The sequence below is a fragment of the Stomoxys calcitrans genome, chromosome 1 (genome assembly GCF_963082655.1).
Source record: "Stomoxys calcitrans chromosome 1, idStoCalc2.1, whole genome shotgun sequence".
Classification (NCBI taxonomy): Eukaryota; Metazoa; Arthropoda; class Insecta; order Diptera; family Muscidae; genus Stomoxys; species Stomoxys calcitrans.
The window spans coordinates 12,606,740-12,627,333 of NC_081552.1; the positions used below are offsets into that span (position 1 = coordinate 12,606,740).

General features: G+C 34.9%; 1 protein-coding gene across 1 annotated transcript; it reads right to left on the minus strand.

Annotated features, from left to right (window-relative positions):
• Positions 1 to 1,094: 1,094 nt before the first annotated feature.
• LOC106087869 (L-threonine 3-dehydrogenase, mitochondrial) lies at positions 1,095 to 20,045 on the minus strand. Its single transcript, XM_013253059.2, has 6 exons — positions 19,770 to 20,045; positions 13,856 to 14,105; positions 7,300 to 7,426; positions 7,015 to 7,162; positions 2,364 to 2,469; positions 1,095 to 2,304 (listed from the first exon to the last, which is right to left on the minus strand). The coding sequence occupies exons 1-6, from the start codon at positions 19,903 to 19,905 to the stop codon at positions 1,980 to 1,982; spliced, it is 1,092 nt and encodes a 363-aa protein (XP_013108513.2). The 5' UTR covers positions 19,906 to 20,045; the 3' UTR covers positions 1,095 to 1,979.
• Between the last annotated feature and the right edge of the window lie 549 nt (positions 20,046 to 20,594).

Here is a 20,594-nt window from a genome sequence, read left to right on the forward strand (position 1 = left end):
TTTCTCCATGTACTATAAAGCCCATTTTCTTGGCCTGTTGCAGTAGAGCAGAATCTTCAGCGGACTCCTATGCACAAAATATTAAAATAAAAATTTTAAAGAGCCCTGTTCAAATTCGGATTACTCTAGTTGGAATGGTTGTAAAGCACTTTAATCCATTTGACATCTCCATCTGATGAATTTTCTTGGTTGAAAATGAAGTCGCGATAAAGGAAACCAGTCAAATGCTTCTAGCAACAACACACTTTTTGCTGACTTTTTAAATGTTTTTTGCTATACTATTCTTCGAATAGAAAGCATTAAACAATGGTCTTAAGCCGGACAATATCCTAAAATGGAATCTCAATAATATTTTAAGACAAAAAAAAAATGGAAAAAATGAGTATCATGTTTTTTAAATACATTTCAGCTATTGCCTTTCATTAATGCTCAGCAGATTTATTTATTTTTAAAATTAATGAAACTTATGTTTATTTGACTTTTACTAATGCTGCCAGGTGCATTTTTACAAAAATGCACCTGGCAGTGAAAAAACGGATTTCAGAAAATTTTCACTTAAAAGAACGTAGAACCATGACATAATTACCAAGTAGTGTACCGTAAACAGCTGAGTAAAATTTTTTCTCACGAAGTGCACTATCTGTGAACGAGTTTTGGTTGTGTGTGTGTATTATAGTTTAGAACTATTGGGTTGCCCAAAAAGTAATTGCGGATTTTTTAAAAGAAAGTAAATGCATTTTTAATAAAACTTAGAATGAACTTTAATCAAATATAATTTTTTTACACTTTTTTTCTAAAGCAAGCAAAAAGTAACAGGTGATAACTGACAGAAGAAAGAATGCAATTATAGAGTCACAAGCTGTAAAAAAATTTGTCAACGCCGACTATATGAAAAATCCGCAATTACTTTTTGGGCAACCCAATATATACACAAACAACAAGAAATGGCGCGAACTAGTTACATACACAAAATCAGAGTTGCACTATTCGCTGATTTTGACAGATAGTGCACTCAATATTTTGTTGTTGGGCAACTTCCACTACCCGTAAATGAATATATCTTGCGTAGTACCAACCTTAATAATGCACATATGTACCGTTTTTATTTGCAAATAACTTTATTTCATATAGCATGAAGCACCCAAAACATACAATTTCGTTCGTAGTTAAAAGCAATTTCCCCTATGTAGCCCTAAAAATAGCATGTACATAAATTATGTCTCAAGACACACAACACTTGCAAATACATGAAGGGTTGCATTTGGTTACGGTTTTGTTATGTTCTGCAAGTCTGATTTACTACATGATAATTATGTTCATGTGACACAAAAAAGTTATCGATAAAAGCCCGCAACACTGACACGCCATAATACCAAGAGAAAACAGTCAATCCCAAGGCAGAAAGTTGTACGTAGGTGTACAACACACTATTGCAATAACAAAAACAAGAGAAAACAGTATCAATGGGCATTAATTATTAACTTCACACTAATCTCAAATCAAGAAGATTCCTCCTACAGTTTAGTTATACTGAAAAACAGCCCTTAAAAGTTTCGTAAATAAAATCTGTTTGTTGTTGTTGTTTTAGCAGTGTGTTGTACACTGAGACTGCAGCCCTTGCAGATGAAGGACTTCATCGGGACAATCCGGTACGTACAACCGGCTGCCTTGGATTGAAAATCTGTTTGTCTTTACGAAATGCAATATCTTAATTTTTGGAAAATATATAACTTATTAATTAAACATATGTATGTTAATCTATGCTTTAAAACAGTTAGATATGCTAAACAATCATAAATGCTTATTAATATAAAATTGTTTCATTTGTATATTCGAAATGCATAAAAACACAGTGTACTTTCCATATATGGTACTTGTGTATAACATACTTCAAACTCTGTTCAGACTACAAATACTTAGTTTAATTAAAAAAAAAAAAAAAAAACAGAAAACAAATTCAAAAATATTTAAAGGGTCAATTAAATTTTAGCTGATGCTCTTCTTTGGCCGTTTTCAACATTTATATAATTTTCTTGCACATCTTTAACCATATAATCAACTAGTCCGTCCAAATCATATTTATGCTGCCAGTTCCAATCACGGCGAGCTTCACTGTCATCGAAAACTTCTGGCCAGGAATCGGCGATTTGTTGTCTGCTATCGGGCTGGTAGGTAACATGCAAATTTGGAACATATTTGCTAAGTTTGTAAGCCAATTCTTCGGGTGTAAAGGACATGGCAGTTACATTGTAAACGCGGCGTTTTAATTGTTCCGATGGAGCACGCATAAATTCCAAAAGGGATCTAAAAAAAATTATATATTTTTAGCTTTGCATAAACTCTAATAACTACACTTTTCTTACCTAAGGCAATCCTCAATGTACATCATGGGTAAACGTGTATCAGGTCGCAAGTAGCAAGTATATTTTCCAGTTCTTAAAGCCTCATGGAATATGGCTACGGCATAATCTGAAAGTATACAAAATATTTTTGTGATTATTCTACGTTCTATAACTTGGCAAAAATCAAACTTGTTTGGAATCATGCCATATGGTAGTTTGGGGAGAAGTCAACTATGTTAGCATTTGGGATATAATGGGATCGGTTTATTTACCAGTCTAACGGATTTGCTATTTTATGGCTGGTACTATGTTCGTTTTTCGCAACATTTTTTCGTGATTACTTTTTTAGGATATTCCCTCATTACTTATGAAAACATTTTCTTAAAAGTATTATGTATTCATTGAGATTTTTGTAGTGTTTCAAAAAAGTAACCGTGAAAATATGTGTTTTCAGCTGTGAAAAACGAATATAGTACCAGTCTTTATGGATAAATAAATAAAACGTACTACCCACTAAATGTTTGGTACTTAAATGTTGGCCGCACTGACACACATCCAAAGTAATCAAAGAACTGAACGTAAGTAATTGCAACTGAATATTGCAGTTTAGTATTGTCTTTATCTTCTTTGGTGTTTATTGATCTTTTTAACCTCTCTTGAATGCGAAGGCTTTCTAATGTAATTATGTTATAATGTCGATAAGTTATTTTAATTTTAAATAAATTTTATCCTCCCTTGAATGCGATGTCATTTTAATATTAAATAAATGTTTCTCGGAGTTCATAAATGCGATTTTATTAAAATCCAAAGCAATTTTTGCATTCCAGAATGTTTAATCATTGAATAAATATGTTGCATTCTTCCTTTTTTAGTTTTACCATTAAGATTGAATGATGGGATAATATGTTTTAATAAACGGCGATAAGATTAGCCACTAAGCTAATCGAAGATAGCATTTTTCTGCATACAAACTAAGCGAGAAAATCCGCTTAATGGGTAAATAACACACGGCAAATGAAAAACGTTTTTAATATGGTATCTATTTTAAAATTTTAGTACTTTTGGGGACAGTTATATGTTTTATTATAAAATTTGGGGCCACGTAAAAGATGTTATTTTAATAATTTGTGGCAGTCCCGAACTTGCCAACATCTGAGGGTAAACGACATGGCAACCCTTCGGCTGCCAGACGAAGGCGAAAGCAATTGCTAGTTGCTCGTGAGTTGTTCAGCCTTCAGCTGAAAACTTGCGTAAAAGTTAATCGAATTAATTGATGCACAATTTCATATTAAATAAAGATAGATTTAAATAGTAGTTAAGTTAAACTTGAGTCTTTTATTGGCAACAACAACTATAAATTTATTGCATCACGTAACATACTTCTTGTGGTACTTTAGGGAAATGTCAATTAGGTAAGGTTAGTGGATGCGGATTTTTAATCCGCCCCATATCTTTATACGCATAGTTGTGCCATGTACCTAAGATGAGTAATCTCGAAAAGTCTATACCACAATTCCGTGCTCCTCACATAATACCTAACCGTTTTCCGTTCAATGTCCAAACTAACCAGCATCAATTCTGATAACGTATCCTTAGCTATATATTAGAATCTGCTAGCGACGAAATCCGGGCATGAAAATTCTCCAACGTCTCGCCATATTTCCGATATGCCGTAAACTATTCTACATAAATGTACCTGTGTGCCCAATGTGTCCCGTGTGCCAAAATCCATACTTTTCGTCTTCCTTTCCTTCAATACTTTTTTACTTTTGTCACGATGCGGATTTCCCGATAGGATTATCATCGTCCCTCCGGTGGCTTCCCTATTTCACAGTTTGCGTTCGTCGCTTAAACCACATCGAGATAATTGATATTACTCTGATGGCAAACTCTCTGCCCGTAAAGTCGTTCAAACTCGTCGATATCTCTTTAATACAATTAAGACTACCTCACGCTCTCTATGATTGCTTGGATGTTCACCATGTAGCACCGTATTATGGTCAGAAATCAGAAACAAAACTCGGTGTAGGTCTTTGATGTAGATACCGCGACCTGGCCTCTCCCCTTGTTTCGATCCATCTGTGTAGCATGAACTACAGCCGCTGGCCCAGTGTCTTGCGCTCCAGCTCAAGTGTCGTCCCAAGTATCCGATGCGAAAAGTTTTTCGATCCTGTCACGTTTCCTAATGTAGCCTCGTGCTGCATATCTAGTCAGGGTTTGGGTGTTAACACTACCCTTGTATACTACCAAGCTTTCGAACTTTATACGAGTTTTAGTCATGCTGTGAATATAGTGGATAGATGGCGCAATATTTAGTCTGCCTCCTTTTGTAGTTATTTCCCATATATTGCATTAAATTCGGGCGATTTAAGATGTTGGAAGCTCTTTTAAGCTTCATTTACCATAGTTCCCGTAATGATGAGTTGCGATTCTTATTTAGAAGTGTCCTATTCTTTATTAACTGATTTTTTGCCAATTAAAAGCAATTTGTGTAATACTGTAGGGACATTACGCGATATATTTTAAAATTTGTGGTATTTTTAAGGACATGTAAAATACAAAAACAAATATTTCTTGAACAATAGCGAATTCAGCAGTTTTTTTTCTTTATCCTTACGAACTGAATTTTTATCAATAAATTATTAGTAAGTTTAATTTTATGACAAACCCAATTTGTGTGGTACTTTATAGATATTAGTATGATGCTGCGCCCTTTTTTACGATTTTAGCTAAATTAATTACATATTTCAATCAATTTATTAGAAACCAAGTTAGGAGAACGTGTTATTTCACAAAATGGTCCAGTCAATTGGCCACCTCGGTCGTGGGATTTGTTGCCGATAGACAATTTCCTGTGGGGCTACGTCAAGTCTATGGTCTATGCCAACAAGCCAGCGACGATTGATGAACTTCGGACGAATATCGAACGCGAAATTGCAGCAGTATCGGCCGATTTATGCTTGAAAACCATCGAAAATTGGGTTCAGCGTCTGGACTTCTGCAAGCGTGCCCGTGGTGGCCATACAAAAGAAATTTAGTTCCACACATAATGGCATCGAATGTAATTTCACAGAAGTAAAGTATTTCATTGATATCCAGAACCGTTTTTATTACGAAATATTCGTCTAAAACCCCATTAAGTTTATATATTCTTGATAGTCATGTCATTTTAAGTCGATCTAGCCATGTCCGTCCGTCCGCCTGCCTGTCGAAAGCACACTGACTTTCGAAGGAGTAAAGCTATCCGCTTGAAATTTTTCACACATACTTCTTGGAGGCCACCGTAGCGCAGAGGTTAGCATGTTCGCCTATGACGCTGAACGCATGGGTTCGAATCCTGGCGAGACCATCAGAAAAAATGTTCAGCGGTGGTTTTCCCCTCCTAATGCTGGCGACATTTGTGAGATACTATGCCATGTAAAACTGCTCTCCAAAGAGGTGTCGCACTGCGGCTCTCCGTTCGGACTCGGCTATAAAAAGGAGGCCCCTTATCATTGAGCTTAAACTTGAATCGGACTGCACTCATTGATATGTGAGAAGTTTGCCCGTGTTCCTTAGTGGAATGTTCATGGGAAAAATTTGCAAATTTTGGGATTGTAAATGGGCCATATCGGTCCATGTTTTGATATAGCTGCCATAAAAAGCGATTTGGGATCTTGACTTCTTCAGCCACTAAAGGACGCAATTCTCATCCGATTTGGCTGAAATTTTGCATGACGTGTTTTGTTATGATTTCCAACAACTGTGCCAATTATGGTTCAAATCGGTCCATAACCTTATATAGCTGTCATATAAACCGGTCTGGGATCTTGACTTCTTGAGCCTCTAGAGGGCGCAATTCTTATCCGGTTTGGCTGAAATGTTGCATGACATGTTTCGTTATGACTTTCAACAACTGTGCCAAGTTTCGGTTCATAACCTGATATAGCTGCCATATAAACCGATCTTGAATCAATTCCTATCCGATTTGGCTTGATTTATTGAGCCTCAAGAGGGCATAATTATTATCCGATTTGAATGATATCTTGAACAATGGCTTCTTCCAACCTCCAACATACGTGTCAAATATGGTCTGAATCGGTCTTTAGCCTGGTACAGCTCCCCTATAAACCGATCTCCCTATTTTACTTCTTGAGCATCTAAAAAGCCCAATTCTTATTCGATTTGGCTAAAATTTTGCACATACACTTCCACTGTGGTCTCCAAAATTCAATTAGCAAAGCAATTATTTTCTTTTATCCTTTGTTTATCTAAAAAGAGATACCGGGAAAGAACTCGATATATGCGATTCATGATAGAGGGTATAAAAGATTCGGTCCGGCCGAATTTAGCACGCTTTTACTTGTTTTATTTAAAACAACTTTTGTAGCGCTCTTATTGAAAGACCCTCTATTACGTTTGAATTTATTCTACAAATAACTTTATTTGTGGGACATATGGTAATAAGCGAATCTAATAAATATCCCCAATAAGTGCATTTGGGGACATTTTTTAAAAGCTTTGGGGAGATGCACGAAGTTGGATAACATAATAGCTAACAAAGCAATGTTATCACTTGTTCAACTGCCACAATAAATCAACTTTGCTAGTTTTTGGTTAAGGAGAAACATGTATTTTAAGTTACTCGCTTTACCAAGATTTTGATCCAAAAAACCTAATTTTTAATACATACCTGTAGTACCACCGCCTGGTGGATCACTAGAGATAACACCGGGGAAACGCAGGCATCTAAAATCTAAACCAAACTTATGATAATAATACTCTCCAATCAGTTCAGCATGAACTTTAGCTACTCCATAAATGGTGTGCGGTCTTTGAATCTGGAAGACAATACCAAAGACAATATTGTAGGAAATTAATATCAACCATTTAGGCTATAATAAACACACACTCATAAAATGTATGTCACGCAAAGAAGATATGTATAAATATACAAAAACAAGCATAAATAACCTACTGTAACATTTGGTGTTGGATTCCTGGGACTGTCGGGACCAAAGGCACCAATCGTGGATGGCACAAATATGCGCAATTTGTATTGCTTAGCCAGCTCGATAACATTATGAACACCTTCTATGTTGACTCTAGAAAGAGAGACAAAGAAGCGAGGTGGTGAAGTAGAAATAAGTCAAATAACTGTTGCACTTATGTGTGTAAAATGACAAAACCCAAAAAGATGGTTGTCTATTGACGTCTCTATGCATGATATAAAATTTTTAGCCACAATATAAGGAAGTTTAACACTTCTTGCAAAAACATAAAAATAGTTAATTAAATTATTTTATGACAATTTTGATTATGAGCATTGTAGAAAACAATAAAGTTTAAACTAAATAAATAGGGAAATAAATAGGGAAAGGAAGGCTACATGACTAAACCAGGAATTTCTTCTATTACAAAATAAGTATTTATTATTTTATTTCATAAAAAACCGCAAACAGCAAATTTTTATTAACAATTTACTTTGTTGAAAATATCTCCAACCAAAATATCTCCGGCAGTCGCGGACAATCAGCGGTATCGAGCGGAGAGTCTCAGTGAGAGGTGTGGTGACACCGGTTCTTGCATAAATACTGAGTGCTCATGGTGCTCGATATGACGAAGCGAGTTATTGGCGCTTTTAAATAACCAATTGCCACCCTGTTTCCGTGGCGATCGGTCCTTTGCACCGGAACGGCTTTCTCACCTACAGGAGCTTGACGTCCACATGTAAATGTGGCTACGACAACAACAACAACATTGAGCTTAGGCTCAACACAGTACACTCAGAGAAATTTGTTAGTAGAAACAGCAAAAATGTTTGCTGTAACAGCAGAAAGTCTGCTGAAACTGGGACTGTTTTCAAATGGTAAAAAGTTATACAAAGCCTAAAAATTTCATTAATATTTGAAAAATAAAATATATTCTTTTTTTATCTTTAAATGTTACAACCATGTAACGTAAATTTTTTCCACCCATTCCATACAAAATAACTACTGCACTTATATTTATGCTTTTAAACAAAAAATTAATCCCCGAAATTGGCAATTTTTTTATTAAAATATAGCAAATGCCAGGATTCACTAATAGAAGGTTAGGTCACTTGCTCAAACATGAAGTGGATTGGCACCATAATAGTAGTAGTATTCTTTATTTCATTCATTTCATAATTTATAAATTGAATTTGGTTGCAATATATGTAGTTTTAAAGTAAAAAAATAAGAAGCCTATTGATATTTCTTATGACATTGGCCTACGGCCGTTAGTCTACTGTTCAAATATTATAATTCTGTGATAGATTTTCATAGTTTAGACGTTGAACTCGTATAACAATTATTCTCTGTATTGAACACAGATTTTTATAAAGTTAGCTAAGGATTTCCCGTCTATTTTGAGACCATTTAAAATGCAAATTAGATCATTCTCATCAAGCGAAACCTTTTGGAAGTATTGAATTCGAAATTCCCTTAAAACGGGACATTTACATAAAAAGTGTTGCAAACTTTCATTTTCGTTTGTATTACACATTGAACATCGAGGATTTGAGTTCTGAGGGAAACGGGTTTCATTCAGTTTAATCATGTTGCTTCTGGCCTTAAATATCAAAGTTATTTCGTCTTGGGTATAACAGTTGTTCAGGTATAACTGACCTACAGATTCATCAAGTTTACCATAGAACCTTCTCGTTTCATTTGCTTTCGCCCCATAGCCAGCAATGTAATTTGATCGCAGGTTTTTTAGTAAACGCTCACGATTTTGAATCCAAGTATGACTTGAGTTGTAGTCAAGACGCTCCATATTGTTTTCCAACATAAGTTTATTTATTTTCTTGGCCCAGAAGAGTTGACGGCGATGAATAACTTTTGCAAGTTTATGTGGAAGCCTTTCATCGTTGTATTCAAACATGGCTCGATGCAAATATTTTAGGTGTGTACCAAGGGTATAGACGTGTCCATTTTCTACACCGGTTTCGAGCATAAGAATATAAGTGGGTGTAAATGTTGGCAATTTAAGTATTTTCTTGAGGAAATATAAACAGAGTTTGTCCACTTCTTCGAAATTAGAGAACCCCCATACCTGGGACCCATATGTTTGAATTGCTCTACAAACTGCAAGAAAAAGTTTCCATTTCGCGGTGACTGATACATTCTGCTTACATAGAAAGTTTTTCCATGTTGAATTTATGCTATTTTTGGCCGCTTGATTTCGTTTTTGGATATGCTTGGTGAAACTAAGTTTTGGTGTCAAAATCATGCCTAAGTAGCAGTATTCAGAGGGGACAATAATTTGTTCGCCTTTATAAAACCATTTTTCATTTTTTGAAATTCCTCTTCCTTTTCTAAAAATTATTATTTGGGACTTGTTCAGGTTCACCTCTACATTCCATAGTTTACAGTAAGTTTCTAATTTATTTATCATCCGTTGTAATACGTTTACATCGTTTGCCAATATCAACAATATCATCCGCATAGAGTAATAGACGAATATTCAAGCCTTCTAAGTTTGTTCCACCGCCAATGAAGTCATTCAGGTCATTTAAGTAAAGTGCAAATAAAAGTGGTGAAAGGAGACAACCTTGTTTGACACCTGTATTAGTACAATAATCATGCGAGAGCTCCTCTCCTGTCCATACTGCGAAATTAGTCTTTTCATACACATTTTCAATAAATTTTGCCATCTTCGATGATACACCAATGCTATGTAGCTTATAAATCATTGCCTTTCGTGATAGCCTATCGAAAGCAGCTCTAAAATCAACGAAAAATGCATATGTTTTTTTTTTTTTGTTTTTGCACCATGAATATCATTAAGGGTGTCAAATCTGCCGACTGAAAATGTCATCAAATAGGAGAAGTTGACATAGGAGAGAGAAGTTGACATTCTCAATGCCAAGTACTGCCAAAAACTAAAAAAATTGGGAATCCTGAGCAAATGCCCCAATTGTTGTTTAGAAGTTAAAAATTTTATATGGATTCATTCAAAAGTTTAAAATTGTTTATTAAATATCAGCAGACAGTGTTTGCTGATATCAGCAGACAAATTTTTTTGGTGTATATATATTCTGGATCGTCTTTACATTCTAAGTCAATTTAGCCATTTCCGTCCGTCTGTCTGTCTGTCAATTTAACGTTCAAGGGAGTAAAGCTAGGCGCTTGAAATTTTCCACAAATACTTCTTATTAGTGTAGCTCAGTTGGGATTGAAAGTGCGCCATATCGGTCTATGTTTAAATATAGCTGCTATATAAAGCGATTTCGGATTTTGACCTCTTGACCCTTTAGAGGGCGCAATCATAATCCGATTTGGATGAAATTGTGTATGAAGTGTTTTGTTTTGTCTCCCAACAGCTGTGCTAAACATGGTTCAACTCGATTCATAACCTGATATAGCTGTCATATAAAACCATCTTCAGATTTGAATGCTTGAGGCTTTAGAAGGTGCAATTACCACCCGATTTAGCTGAAATTTTTCACTTTAAGTTTTGTTATGAAATCCAACATGCGTGGCATGTATAGTTTAAACAGGTCCCTAACCTTATATTGCTCTCACACGCTGCATTTTTCGTACTGGTTTGCAAATCAAATTAAAATCATATTTTATCAATCGACAGGATTCACTGAATAAGGTCAAGCCAAGCGATCAGCAGACATACAATTTTATTTTTATTTTTGGGTTTTCAACATGTCCTCTTTTTGTATTCATTCTTTATTTAAATTTTCTCCTATTTGATGACATTTTCAATCGGCAGATTTGACATCCTTAAGCAACTTTGTTTTCCCAAGTGACCTAACCTACTATTAGTGAATCCTGATTAATCGATTTAAAAACATTGCAAATATTGAATCTCCAGAAGGGAATAAAATTCGCTGAAAAAATGTTAAATTTTTGGTGGGAACCCTATGTTAAAATCATATAATTTGGTGAAGTTTTGGAGTGCACCCAGATCCCAAAAACTTCATTTCTTTTACATCTGTAGCCTAGTACTAACTTTATTCGCACGAAAATTGCATATTAATTGTTGGCGAAATATGCCACATTCTATTGGACGTCATAACACAAACAAAAGTCACACAGAGCCACAAAACAAAAGCAGTTATGTTGCAACGTGGACCAAGTTCTTGAGCATTTAATTACATTTGCAATTAATTGAAGCGAAATTTGAATAGGCGCAGCGACCTGTCGCTAGTATTTTACTGCCATTTTTTTATAATCCTGCTTTTGGAAGCAAAAATGTTGTTAGGGTTGTTTCCGCAATGTGGTTGTTTGCGCGAGTAAATCTTTTTTTTAGTAAGATGAGGGCTATTCAATTATTTTGTTAGAAATTAGATGTAAAGAATTAAGGCCTGATTATGCTCTCGTAAAAATAACGTAAATGTAGGAAAATGTGTCAGCTGTTTTGGCTTATGAATACACATACAAGTGATTACCGAACGTCTGTCGATCGTAACCGGAAAGTAGAATTCACTAAAAACAAAATTTTACGTTCTGTTTTCGTGTCAGCTCACAAAATTTGAAGTTTGAACAAATTAAAAAAAAAAAATTAAAAATATGTGATAAAAAGAAATTACAAGAAGAGAGTAGGGGGTAAGGTCCATAACGGCGCCGTCGTATGCGCTAATCCATGTTAGCACGATGTCGTGAAACTGGAGTCTATTCAGGGATACCATACGTTCCGCAAAAAACTTCGACCTCACTGTCGTAGAACCCACGGCCTTGAGGGCCGTCATATATGTATACTGATTGCGAAAACTGTAAATCTCTTTCCTTTCCTTTGCGGCTATCGTTATGGCACAGAGCTCTGCCCGAAAGAACAGACCGGCAGTCTCACCGACGTACCGATATTTTGTGTGTCACAGTATGGCCCCAATCCAGTCCCTGTCTCCAACTTAGAGACCGAGGTAATATTATCTCTAAACACAAGATTCGCTTCCCATTCCCCCTTTCCGGAAAAGCGAATCCTGAGAACACGACACCCTTGAGGCTTTCCGCTTATAGCCGGCTTCAAACTACATTATCTCCGAAGTCAGCGTTGATAGCCCAGTCACGTAGCATTCAGTCACACAGGGAGAAACTCAGTTCGACCCCCGTGCGGTTCAGGGCGGTGAATGTCGACCCATCTCCTCGTTATTTAATGCCCGCGTACTCCTTCAGTAGGAGAGACTTCTCGCACCACTTCGTAGAGGGCCATCTCCTCCGACCTGCCCTTGAGGACTGCCTGAAGTTTTCCGACGTCAGACCCTCCCTCACTTTCAAGTTTTTTTTTAAATTGTTTTGTTTGAAATGTCAAATGCTACGTTTTGTAATAAGCATAATTGCCTCTTTACATTTACGATACATTTGTTCGGTTGCCCAAAAAGTAATTGCGGATTTTTCATATAGTCGGCGTTGACAAATTTTTTCACAGCTTGTGACTCTGTAATTGCATTCTTTCTTCTGTCAGTTATCAGCTGTTACTTTTAGCTTGCTTTAGAAAAAAAGTAAAAAAAGTATATTTGATTAAAGTTCATTCTAAGTTTTATTAGAAATGCATTTACTTTCTTTTAAAAAATCCGCAATTACTTTTTGGGCAAACCAATAAAACTAAATATTCTTTAATTGCGAAAGTGCTTTGACAGCCGCAAACGATTATTCGTGTAATTATTCTCTTGTGCCTCTCCTACTGGAGAGAAAGGGTGAGTATTTGAACGTATAGACCAATGGTTGGACAAAAATGCTTACCTATACAAGAAAATAATCCCAAGCAGACCCAAAGGCTTGCAAATAATTGTAATTGTGTGCTCGAAACTGATATTGTCACATTCCCAAAATTTTTTGCTTTTTTGTTTTGACTGAGCAAAGAGCAGCTCGGGCGAGTGCGGATGGCAATCTCGAAAATGCAAATTTTTTAAGTTTCAGTACAAAAAAGCTGGTTTGTCTAACGACCAGAATAGTTAGAACAAAACACAAATGGCTGCCAGGTAAAAGAAAACACAACAAGAATTTCTAACGTCATACATTGTTTGGATACAATTACGCGATAAAGAAATATTCATCGCAAAGTGGGTATTTAAATGTGCGAAAAGAACAACAACCATTTTTTTTATTTATAGCATAACGAATACAGCAGGTCATAATACAAAAAAATCATGGAGCTCTGCGAAAATTAAAGGCTTTTAATACAATAGTGTATCAAAGCATCCTTTGATACATCTGAGTTTGAATTATATAACAACATTAAATTGAACTTGGCATCCTTTTCAATATGCACAATCCATTTCAAACGTTTGACGTTGAATTAATTTATAAATAAAGAAAAACTAGTTGAAATCCCGAATAACATGCACTATATATAAAGAATGAAAGGTATTGTAAGGTAAAAAAAAACTTTATGTTTGTTACAAATTTTTGCAGGAATTTATCGCGAAAAACATATACTTTTACCGTAAACAAAGTCCAACGTTCTTCAGAAAGGAAGTTAAATAAGCGAAAATTTCCTTTATGTCAAACGAATTATTTTTTTCAGTATGTATATGGAGTATTCTTGTAAGTACTTACTTCACAGCTAAAGGTACATTTTGCTCACCAACTGCTGACAACAAAGCGGAGAAGTGTATCAACCAATCAACTTGATGGTCTACAACAATTTTTTGTAAACCTTTGAAATCCAAAATATCAGCAAAGATATATGGGCCACTTTCACAGATGGCATCGTTGGGCTTGATAATGTCGGATAATATGACATTATTCTTACCATATTGGGATCTCAAAAGTTTAGCACATTCAATTCCCAATTGGCCTAGGCCACCTGTAAAAAGGAAAAAAAATTAAAAAAATTTTTAAATTATAAATCGTACAAAAAACTTAAATCTTGCTACACGCCAATACAACAAACAAATATGCTTTATTGGGAAAGTACTACTTTTATAGTAGCTGTGTAAAGTTTTCCTCCACCTTTGAACGTTAAGTCTGGTACTATATTTGTTTTTCGCAAAATTTTTTCGTGAATACTTATTTTGAAGCAAAAAAGGCTTGCTGATTTCCCCCCATAACTTATGATACAATTTTAATAAAACTATCATCCTATCATTGAGATTTTTGTAGTTTTTCAAAATAGTAATCGCGAATAAGATGTGTTTTCAACAGTGGAAAACGAACATAGTACCAGCCATTAGACGTGAATTGGCCAGATTTTGATATTAAAGTCACTTCCGTAATGGTAATGATAAAACTTTAATGAACTTCGTCTGTGATAAAAGATGGCTCTTTTATACAAAAACTCAGAACTTATTTTAAGCCAAAAATGCTTCGTTTACAACAAAAGACGAGTTATTGGTTTGTTTATATATTTTGTTTCTTCCATTGGGAGGACTGGGTTAAGCCAGTCTGCCAGCGGTCACTATTGGGAGGTTCGCGATCGTCTACGGATGTAAATTCGGAATGTAACAATATTTCAAAATTTACTTTAGATAAAAAATGCTCGTATTTACAATACCACAATCAAACAACTTCGTAACAAAGGGCGTCGGGCTGGCGGCAACAAGAATTCCTACAGCGCATAGATTGTTTGACAATATTTTGCGCCATTAAGAAATCTCCAACTTTTGTATCAATCACAAAGTCTTGCAATTTTATCGTAAACAAAGTCCTTACGCTTTTCGTAAAAGAAGTTTACTTATCGAAAAGTTCGTTTATGGCTACAAAATTATTTACAGTCGAAACCGGATAAGTGAAACGCTAAAAATTCATAAATTTGTTTTATCTGCAGTTTTCAGTTAAGCGCAGTTCAGATAAGTGAAATTAACTTCCAGTTAAGTGACATAAGCATAAGTGAAAGTTAATTTTTGTGTCAACATGCTAATTATGTATAAAATAACTTTAGTTGAAAGCTATATTCGGTAGAATTCTTTAAAAGTCAGAGACAATCATTAGCGCAATGTCCAAATATTTTTCTAATTGTAGATAATTTCCCATAGAAATAACTTGTTCACTTATGCGATGTCAGTTTTATATAAAAACTGAATTTGAGGAACAAAAACCTTTTCAGTTTAGCGGTATTTTCAGTTAAGCTATTTTTCACTCAAGCGAACTCAATTGCATTGAATAACTCCAAAAATTATTGGTTCTTTCCATTAAGTTTCACTTAAGCGGAATTTTTCCCTAAAGCGTATTAGAATTATGCGGTTTCGACTGTATTTGCGTTTTTAAATACGATGTGTACAATTATTTAAAAGTGTTATCAATACCAATTTATTCGTATAAAGCTTTTGCAGATATTTGTTTCATATTGTTGATGTTCCGAAAGACTATACTTCACATCATTTCTGTAGTCAGTCTTTAATTACTTATATGGCAAAAAATATTACGTAAAACACGCACCCGCTCTTATTGGTTGATTGTGCAGACGTATCTGAAATGTTTTATGAAAAAACAAGAGAGAAATATTCAAAAGCCACTGCATGTATTATTTTCTATTCGTTAAGCAAAACAGTTAGTTTGGACGATGTCGTTAATCGTTAAAAGTAGTTAAAGAATACCAAAATCGGTAACTTTTTTGCTATCGTTTTCTAACATAACGATTTTCGTTAAACGTAGTCTGTGAATCGCACTTTCGAAGCCTTAAACGTGCAATATGCATCTGACATCTGAAAAATTTCGGATCTAGTGTCTGGGGCCACAAAAATTGGAAACTTGCCCATGAACATTCGATTGCCCATGAACATATCAATGAGTGCTGTTCGATTCAAATTTAAGCTCAATGATAAGGGGCCTCCTTTTTATAGCCGAGTCCGAACAGCGTGCTGCTGTGCGGCACCTCTTTGCGGTGAAGTTTTTACATGGCTGCCATCCCAAATTGTACAGCACCTCCGCTGCAAATAATTCGTTTTACAAAAATAAATGTTCGCCAGGTAAACTTCTTTTCTTTTTTGTTTACGATAAAAATACATGTTTTTATGCGATAAATTCTTGCAATTTGTGACAAATATAAAGTTTTTTTTTAGACTGACAATACCCTTGATTCCTTATATATAAAATGTTATTCAGGGTTTCAACTAGCTTTACTTATAAATTAATTTAAGGTCATGCTTATGTATACACGTAAAAAAATAAAACGATTGAGACATTTTTATGAGGAACAAAATACTTTTGTTACGAAGTTTTTTATACCCTACACCAGTTTGTGCATTTGTTTGCAACGCTAAGAAGGAGAAAAGCTAGACCCATTGATAAGTGGGTCACTTGTCACTTTTTCAGCCCGCTATTGATTTTGGTAAAAATAGATTCAGATTCGGATATAGCTCCCATATATATGCATCGCCCGGTTTGCACTTAAAAGGCCGTAGTAACTAAAATTTTCAACCGATCTGCTCAAAATTCGGCGCGGATTGTTTTGTTACTGATATTTACATATCTGGAAGGATTCGATATATATGTGACGCCCGATCTGCACTTAAATGGCCGTAGTAACTACAATTTTCAACTGATATGCACAAAATTTGGCATAGATTGTTTTGTTACTGCTCTTAAAATATCTGCAAGATTTCATTAAAAGCGGCTCAGATTTAGATATAGCTCCCTAACATATGTATCGCCCGATTTGCACTTAAATAACTTTAGTTTGCAACCGATTTGCACAAGATTTAGCTGCAAGATTTCATCAAAATCGCTTCAGGTTTGGATATCGCTCCCATATTTATTTGTCGGCGGATTTTCACTTATATGGCCGTAGAAACAACAACAATTTTCAAACGATCTGTTCGAAAAAAGTCGGTTCAGATTTAGATATAGCTCTCATATACATTAATCTATTGCCGAATTTATAGTTGTAGGGTAGGCAAAGGGTATTATATAGTCTGATCCGCCCGACATTAGCCTTTCCTTACTGGTTTTTTATTGTTACTATGTCCGGTAAACGAATAATCGTTTGCGCCTATCGAAATACTTTTGCCATTAAAGAGTTGTTGGTTTTGCAACAAAGGAATGGTACTTTTACCGTAGGCGAAGTTGCTAAAGGGTTTAAATAAACAAAGTTAGTTGCATTCAATATTTGCTATGGCTAACGTTTGATATGTTGAAGCGAAACGTTAATAAGTTACAATAAAAGAAAATCATGGTACAAAAATATGTTGTTTCTGATAAAAATTTCTCAAACGTTTTATTTTTTTTTTTGTGTGTACCCGAAAGTTATATGCGAGTAGATTAAAAAAAGTAACAAAACAATAGAAAAAAATTTTCATCCACTTAATTTTCTTTAATTTCCCCCTACTTATTTTGCGACAGTTCCATTCGACCTTAAATACAGAATAAAAACCAAGAATTATTTTTGTATTATTTACCATATGTTTACATTAATAACCACCCCTATATATTGAAAATGTATCAATAACTCTGTCACTATTAAATAAAAATTATAAAAACAATGTTTCCATGACGCATTCTTAAACATTCTTAAAAAAATTAGATAAAAAGTGACCTTGATTCTGGCAGACGAAAATTAATGGTTTGTGCCAATTTTTAGAAAAAAGAAAAAAAAGAACTGTCTAATATTGAATTAATCCCATGGATTGGGTATGAGCATATGTTTGATTGCCTATACATTAAGTGTACTTAAGAGTTGTACATATATTACTTTCTCCCCCTTGAGTTGTCGCTAAGCGAAAATCGGACCACAAATGCAGATTAGGCAGCCCGTTCTCGTTAACCCCTCACCTCTAACCATTCAAAATTTCAGAGAGAAAGAGAGAGTTCTCTCAGTTCTCGCCGGGGTTTGGGTCCCAGGCATTCGGCATCATATGTGGACCTGTTAGTGCTCTGCGCCACGGTGGCCTTCAAAGTGTACAATAATATTTAAAAAAGCTAAAGTGCTAGGCTTTTCTTAATAAGACAATTGTGTTTGTTCTGAACTCTCAAAATGTGTATGACAGTTGGAATGGGTTATACTTGGCCCTTGTTTCAATTTGATCGGTTTCTTTGCATTTTTGTGGGAATTTCAAACTTGCGAGAACAAACTAAGAGAACACAGACAAATTTCCGTTAGCAATGAAATTTGGACAAAATGTCCTATATATATGAAACTTTGACAAAATTTCCCGGAAAAAACAAACTTATTTAAAAAAATCAATAGAAATGAAATCTTGACAAAATGTCTAAGAAATTAAATGTTGAGATAGTTTCCTATAAAAAGAAATTTTGAACGCAATTTTCCAACAGAAATGAAATTTTTAAATTTTTTTTTATAAAATATGGATGTTTGTTTTATTGAAATGAAATTTAAAGAAAATTTCTTATAGAAATGAAATTTCGACAAAATTTCTTAGAAATAAAAATTTGAAAAATATATAATCTCTATAGAAAAAATTCATAAAAATTAAATATTGACAAACATGTTTATTGAAATTAAACATGTTTGTAAATAAGGTTGAACAGGTAAAAAACGGTCAACTTTAACAATCTGTATTAAACTTGGAAACTTTTGCCCATTGCTTAAAGCAGATGTTTTCATTAAAAAATGCTACAACATTCTGTAGAGCTTAAACCTATAATTTGAATAATATGAACTTATTTCCACATTTCTTGGTTTTTAGAACACTGTGCCGATGTGACAAATTCGATAAGTTGATAAAAATATATTTTCCAGCAAACTCTCCACACTACAGCGAAGAGAGCCAAAGCCAAACACACCTCTTTGAGGTGTGTTTTTTTAAGGGTAAAGCCTTTCACACTATTGCATGTGGCAAAATCCCTCTAAACCGAATCTGTGGTTTTTAGCAGAAATAGTGCCATTGACGAATACTGTTGGGCCTATAGGAAATTACACTTTCATAATATTTAAAAAAACGTGAAAAATTGATTTCAAATTCCACTTACTGAAAAAGTGTTGAAAGAAAACTGTGATCCTATACACTTGAAAAGAACTTTTGATAAGCGTTGGGAGGTTTAATTTTGAAGTTATGTATTGACCTCATTTTCACTACGTTGTATTTTTTACACCTATCAGCTTATATGACTTTCTGGTTTGGTGGACGACTCCTTAAAAGTCCACTATCGGTACAAATTGAAATCATCACTCTATCTGAAATATTGGTATGTTCAAAAAACACTAAAAGTTTAGGACTCCACTGTAGCATATATCTCAGCTTAAGTTTGCCCAACAGCTTGAAATAGTGCTATGTTGGTTGCAGGCCAGACATATATGCCAGACAAGAAAGGACCCTACAACAAGTTTCATGCGGACTGGCATGTGTAAGCCTTAAGTATCTCCAAAGTACCAACAATAGATTAAATTTTCCAAGTTCTTAATTTCACTTTTTAGGGTTTAAAATTAAATTTTCTTACAAAACTTGCTTCATCACTTTTTTCATTTTTCTTATTTTTCGTTGGCATTTTTTTATTGTCCCTTTATTGTTAAGTAAGTATTTAATTGATTATAATGAACACATCTCTAATTTTTTTTGAAGATTTCGACACCCACCCGTAATTAAAATCTTTGGTGGTCGTCCCAAAGATCCATTATGCACCGAACGTCTCAGGAATTCTGTAGCTTTGGGCGTTAAGGTGCCTACACTGACAGTGTTTTGCACCAGCGATGTTAAACACTTCCGAAACATATTGCTCTAGGACCTTCGTCGCTTGTTATTTCCGTTTCCACCAAATGATTTAGATTTTGCGATGCCTTGCCTCTTCCGTTGAACTAAAATCACCAACCGATGCTGGTGATGTTTGATTCTCAACTGATTTCACTTTTGTGCGCTATTTTTCAAATCCTCTTCTATTACCGAATAATAACAATTTATGTCATTGTCTGCTGTTGCTCGTTGCTGTAGTTGTTCTTGACGACGATGTAGTTCACGCGATTCGCCAATACAATGAGAGTTTGTATGCAGGCGCATTAATCAGCATGAAAAATGTCTGGCATAAGGCGAGGGGAGGTGCGTCTCTGACGTCAGTTCATATGAACAAAATACTAAATTGTCGGGATCTTGGGATGATACTGTTGTTGTCGAGTCAGTAACAAAAAGACAGACAGGCAGACATGCCTCCAGCTGCCATATAATGAAGAGGAAGCCCAGGGAACGGTGAAAGTGCAGCATGCTCCATTCTATCGACAAAGTTTAACGCCGCACATGAAAAAATCGTTAGTTTTGCACGGTATTTATTGTGGGAATTTTGGGCTTTAATAAGGAATAAAATACATTCATATGTACATATGTTTCCAAGTGAGGGAGCCATAAAAGAGTTCGGAATCCTGCTAAAACACAATAATAGTGACGTATTGTCAAACCTTATGGTAAACGAG

Excerpts from the sequence above, each read along its gene's own strand:
- LOC106087869 (XM_013253059.2), bottom strand. The coding sequence starts at position 19,905 with ATGTTTCGGAAGTGTTTAACATCGCTGGTGCAAAACACTGTCAGTGTA. Across the intron at positions 7,163-7,299 it reads ATCCAACACCAAATGTTACA|ATTCAAAGACCGCACACCAT; the intron begins GTAGGTTATTTA and ends ATTGTCTTCCAG. Across the intron at positions 2,470-7,014 it reads ACCAGGCGGTGGTACTACAG|ATTATGCCGTAGCCATATTC; the intron begins GTATGTATTAAA and ends GTATACTTTCAG.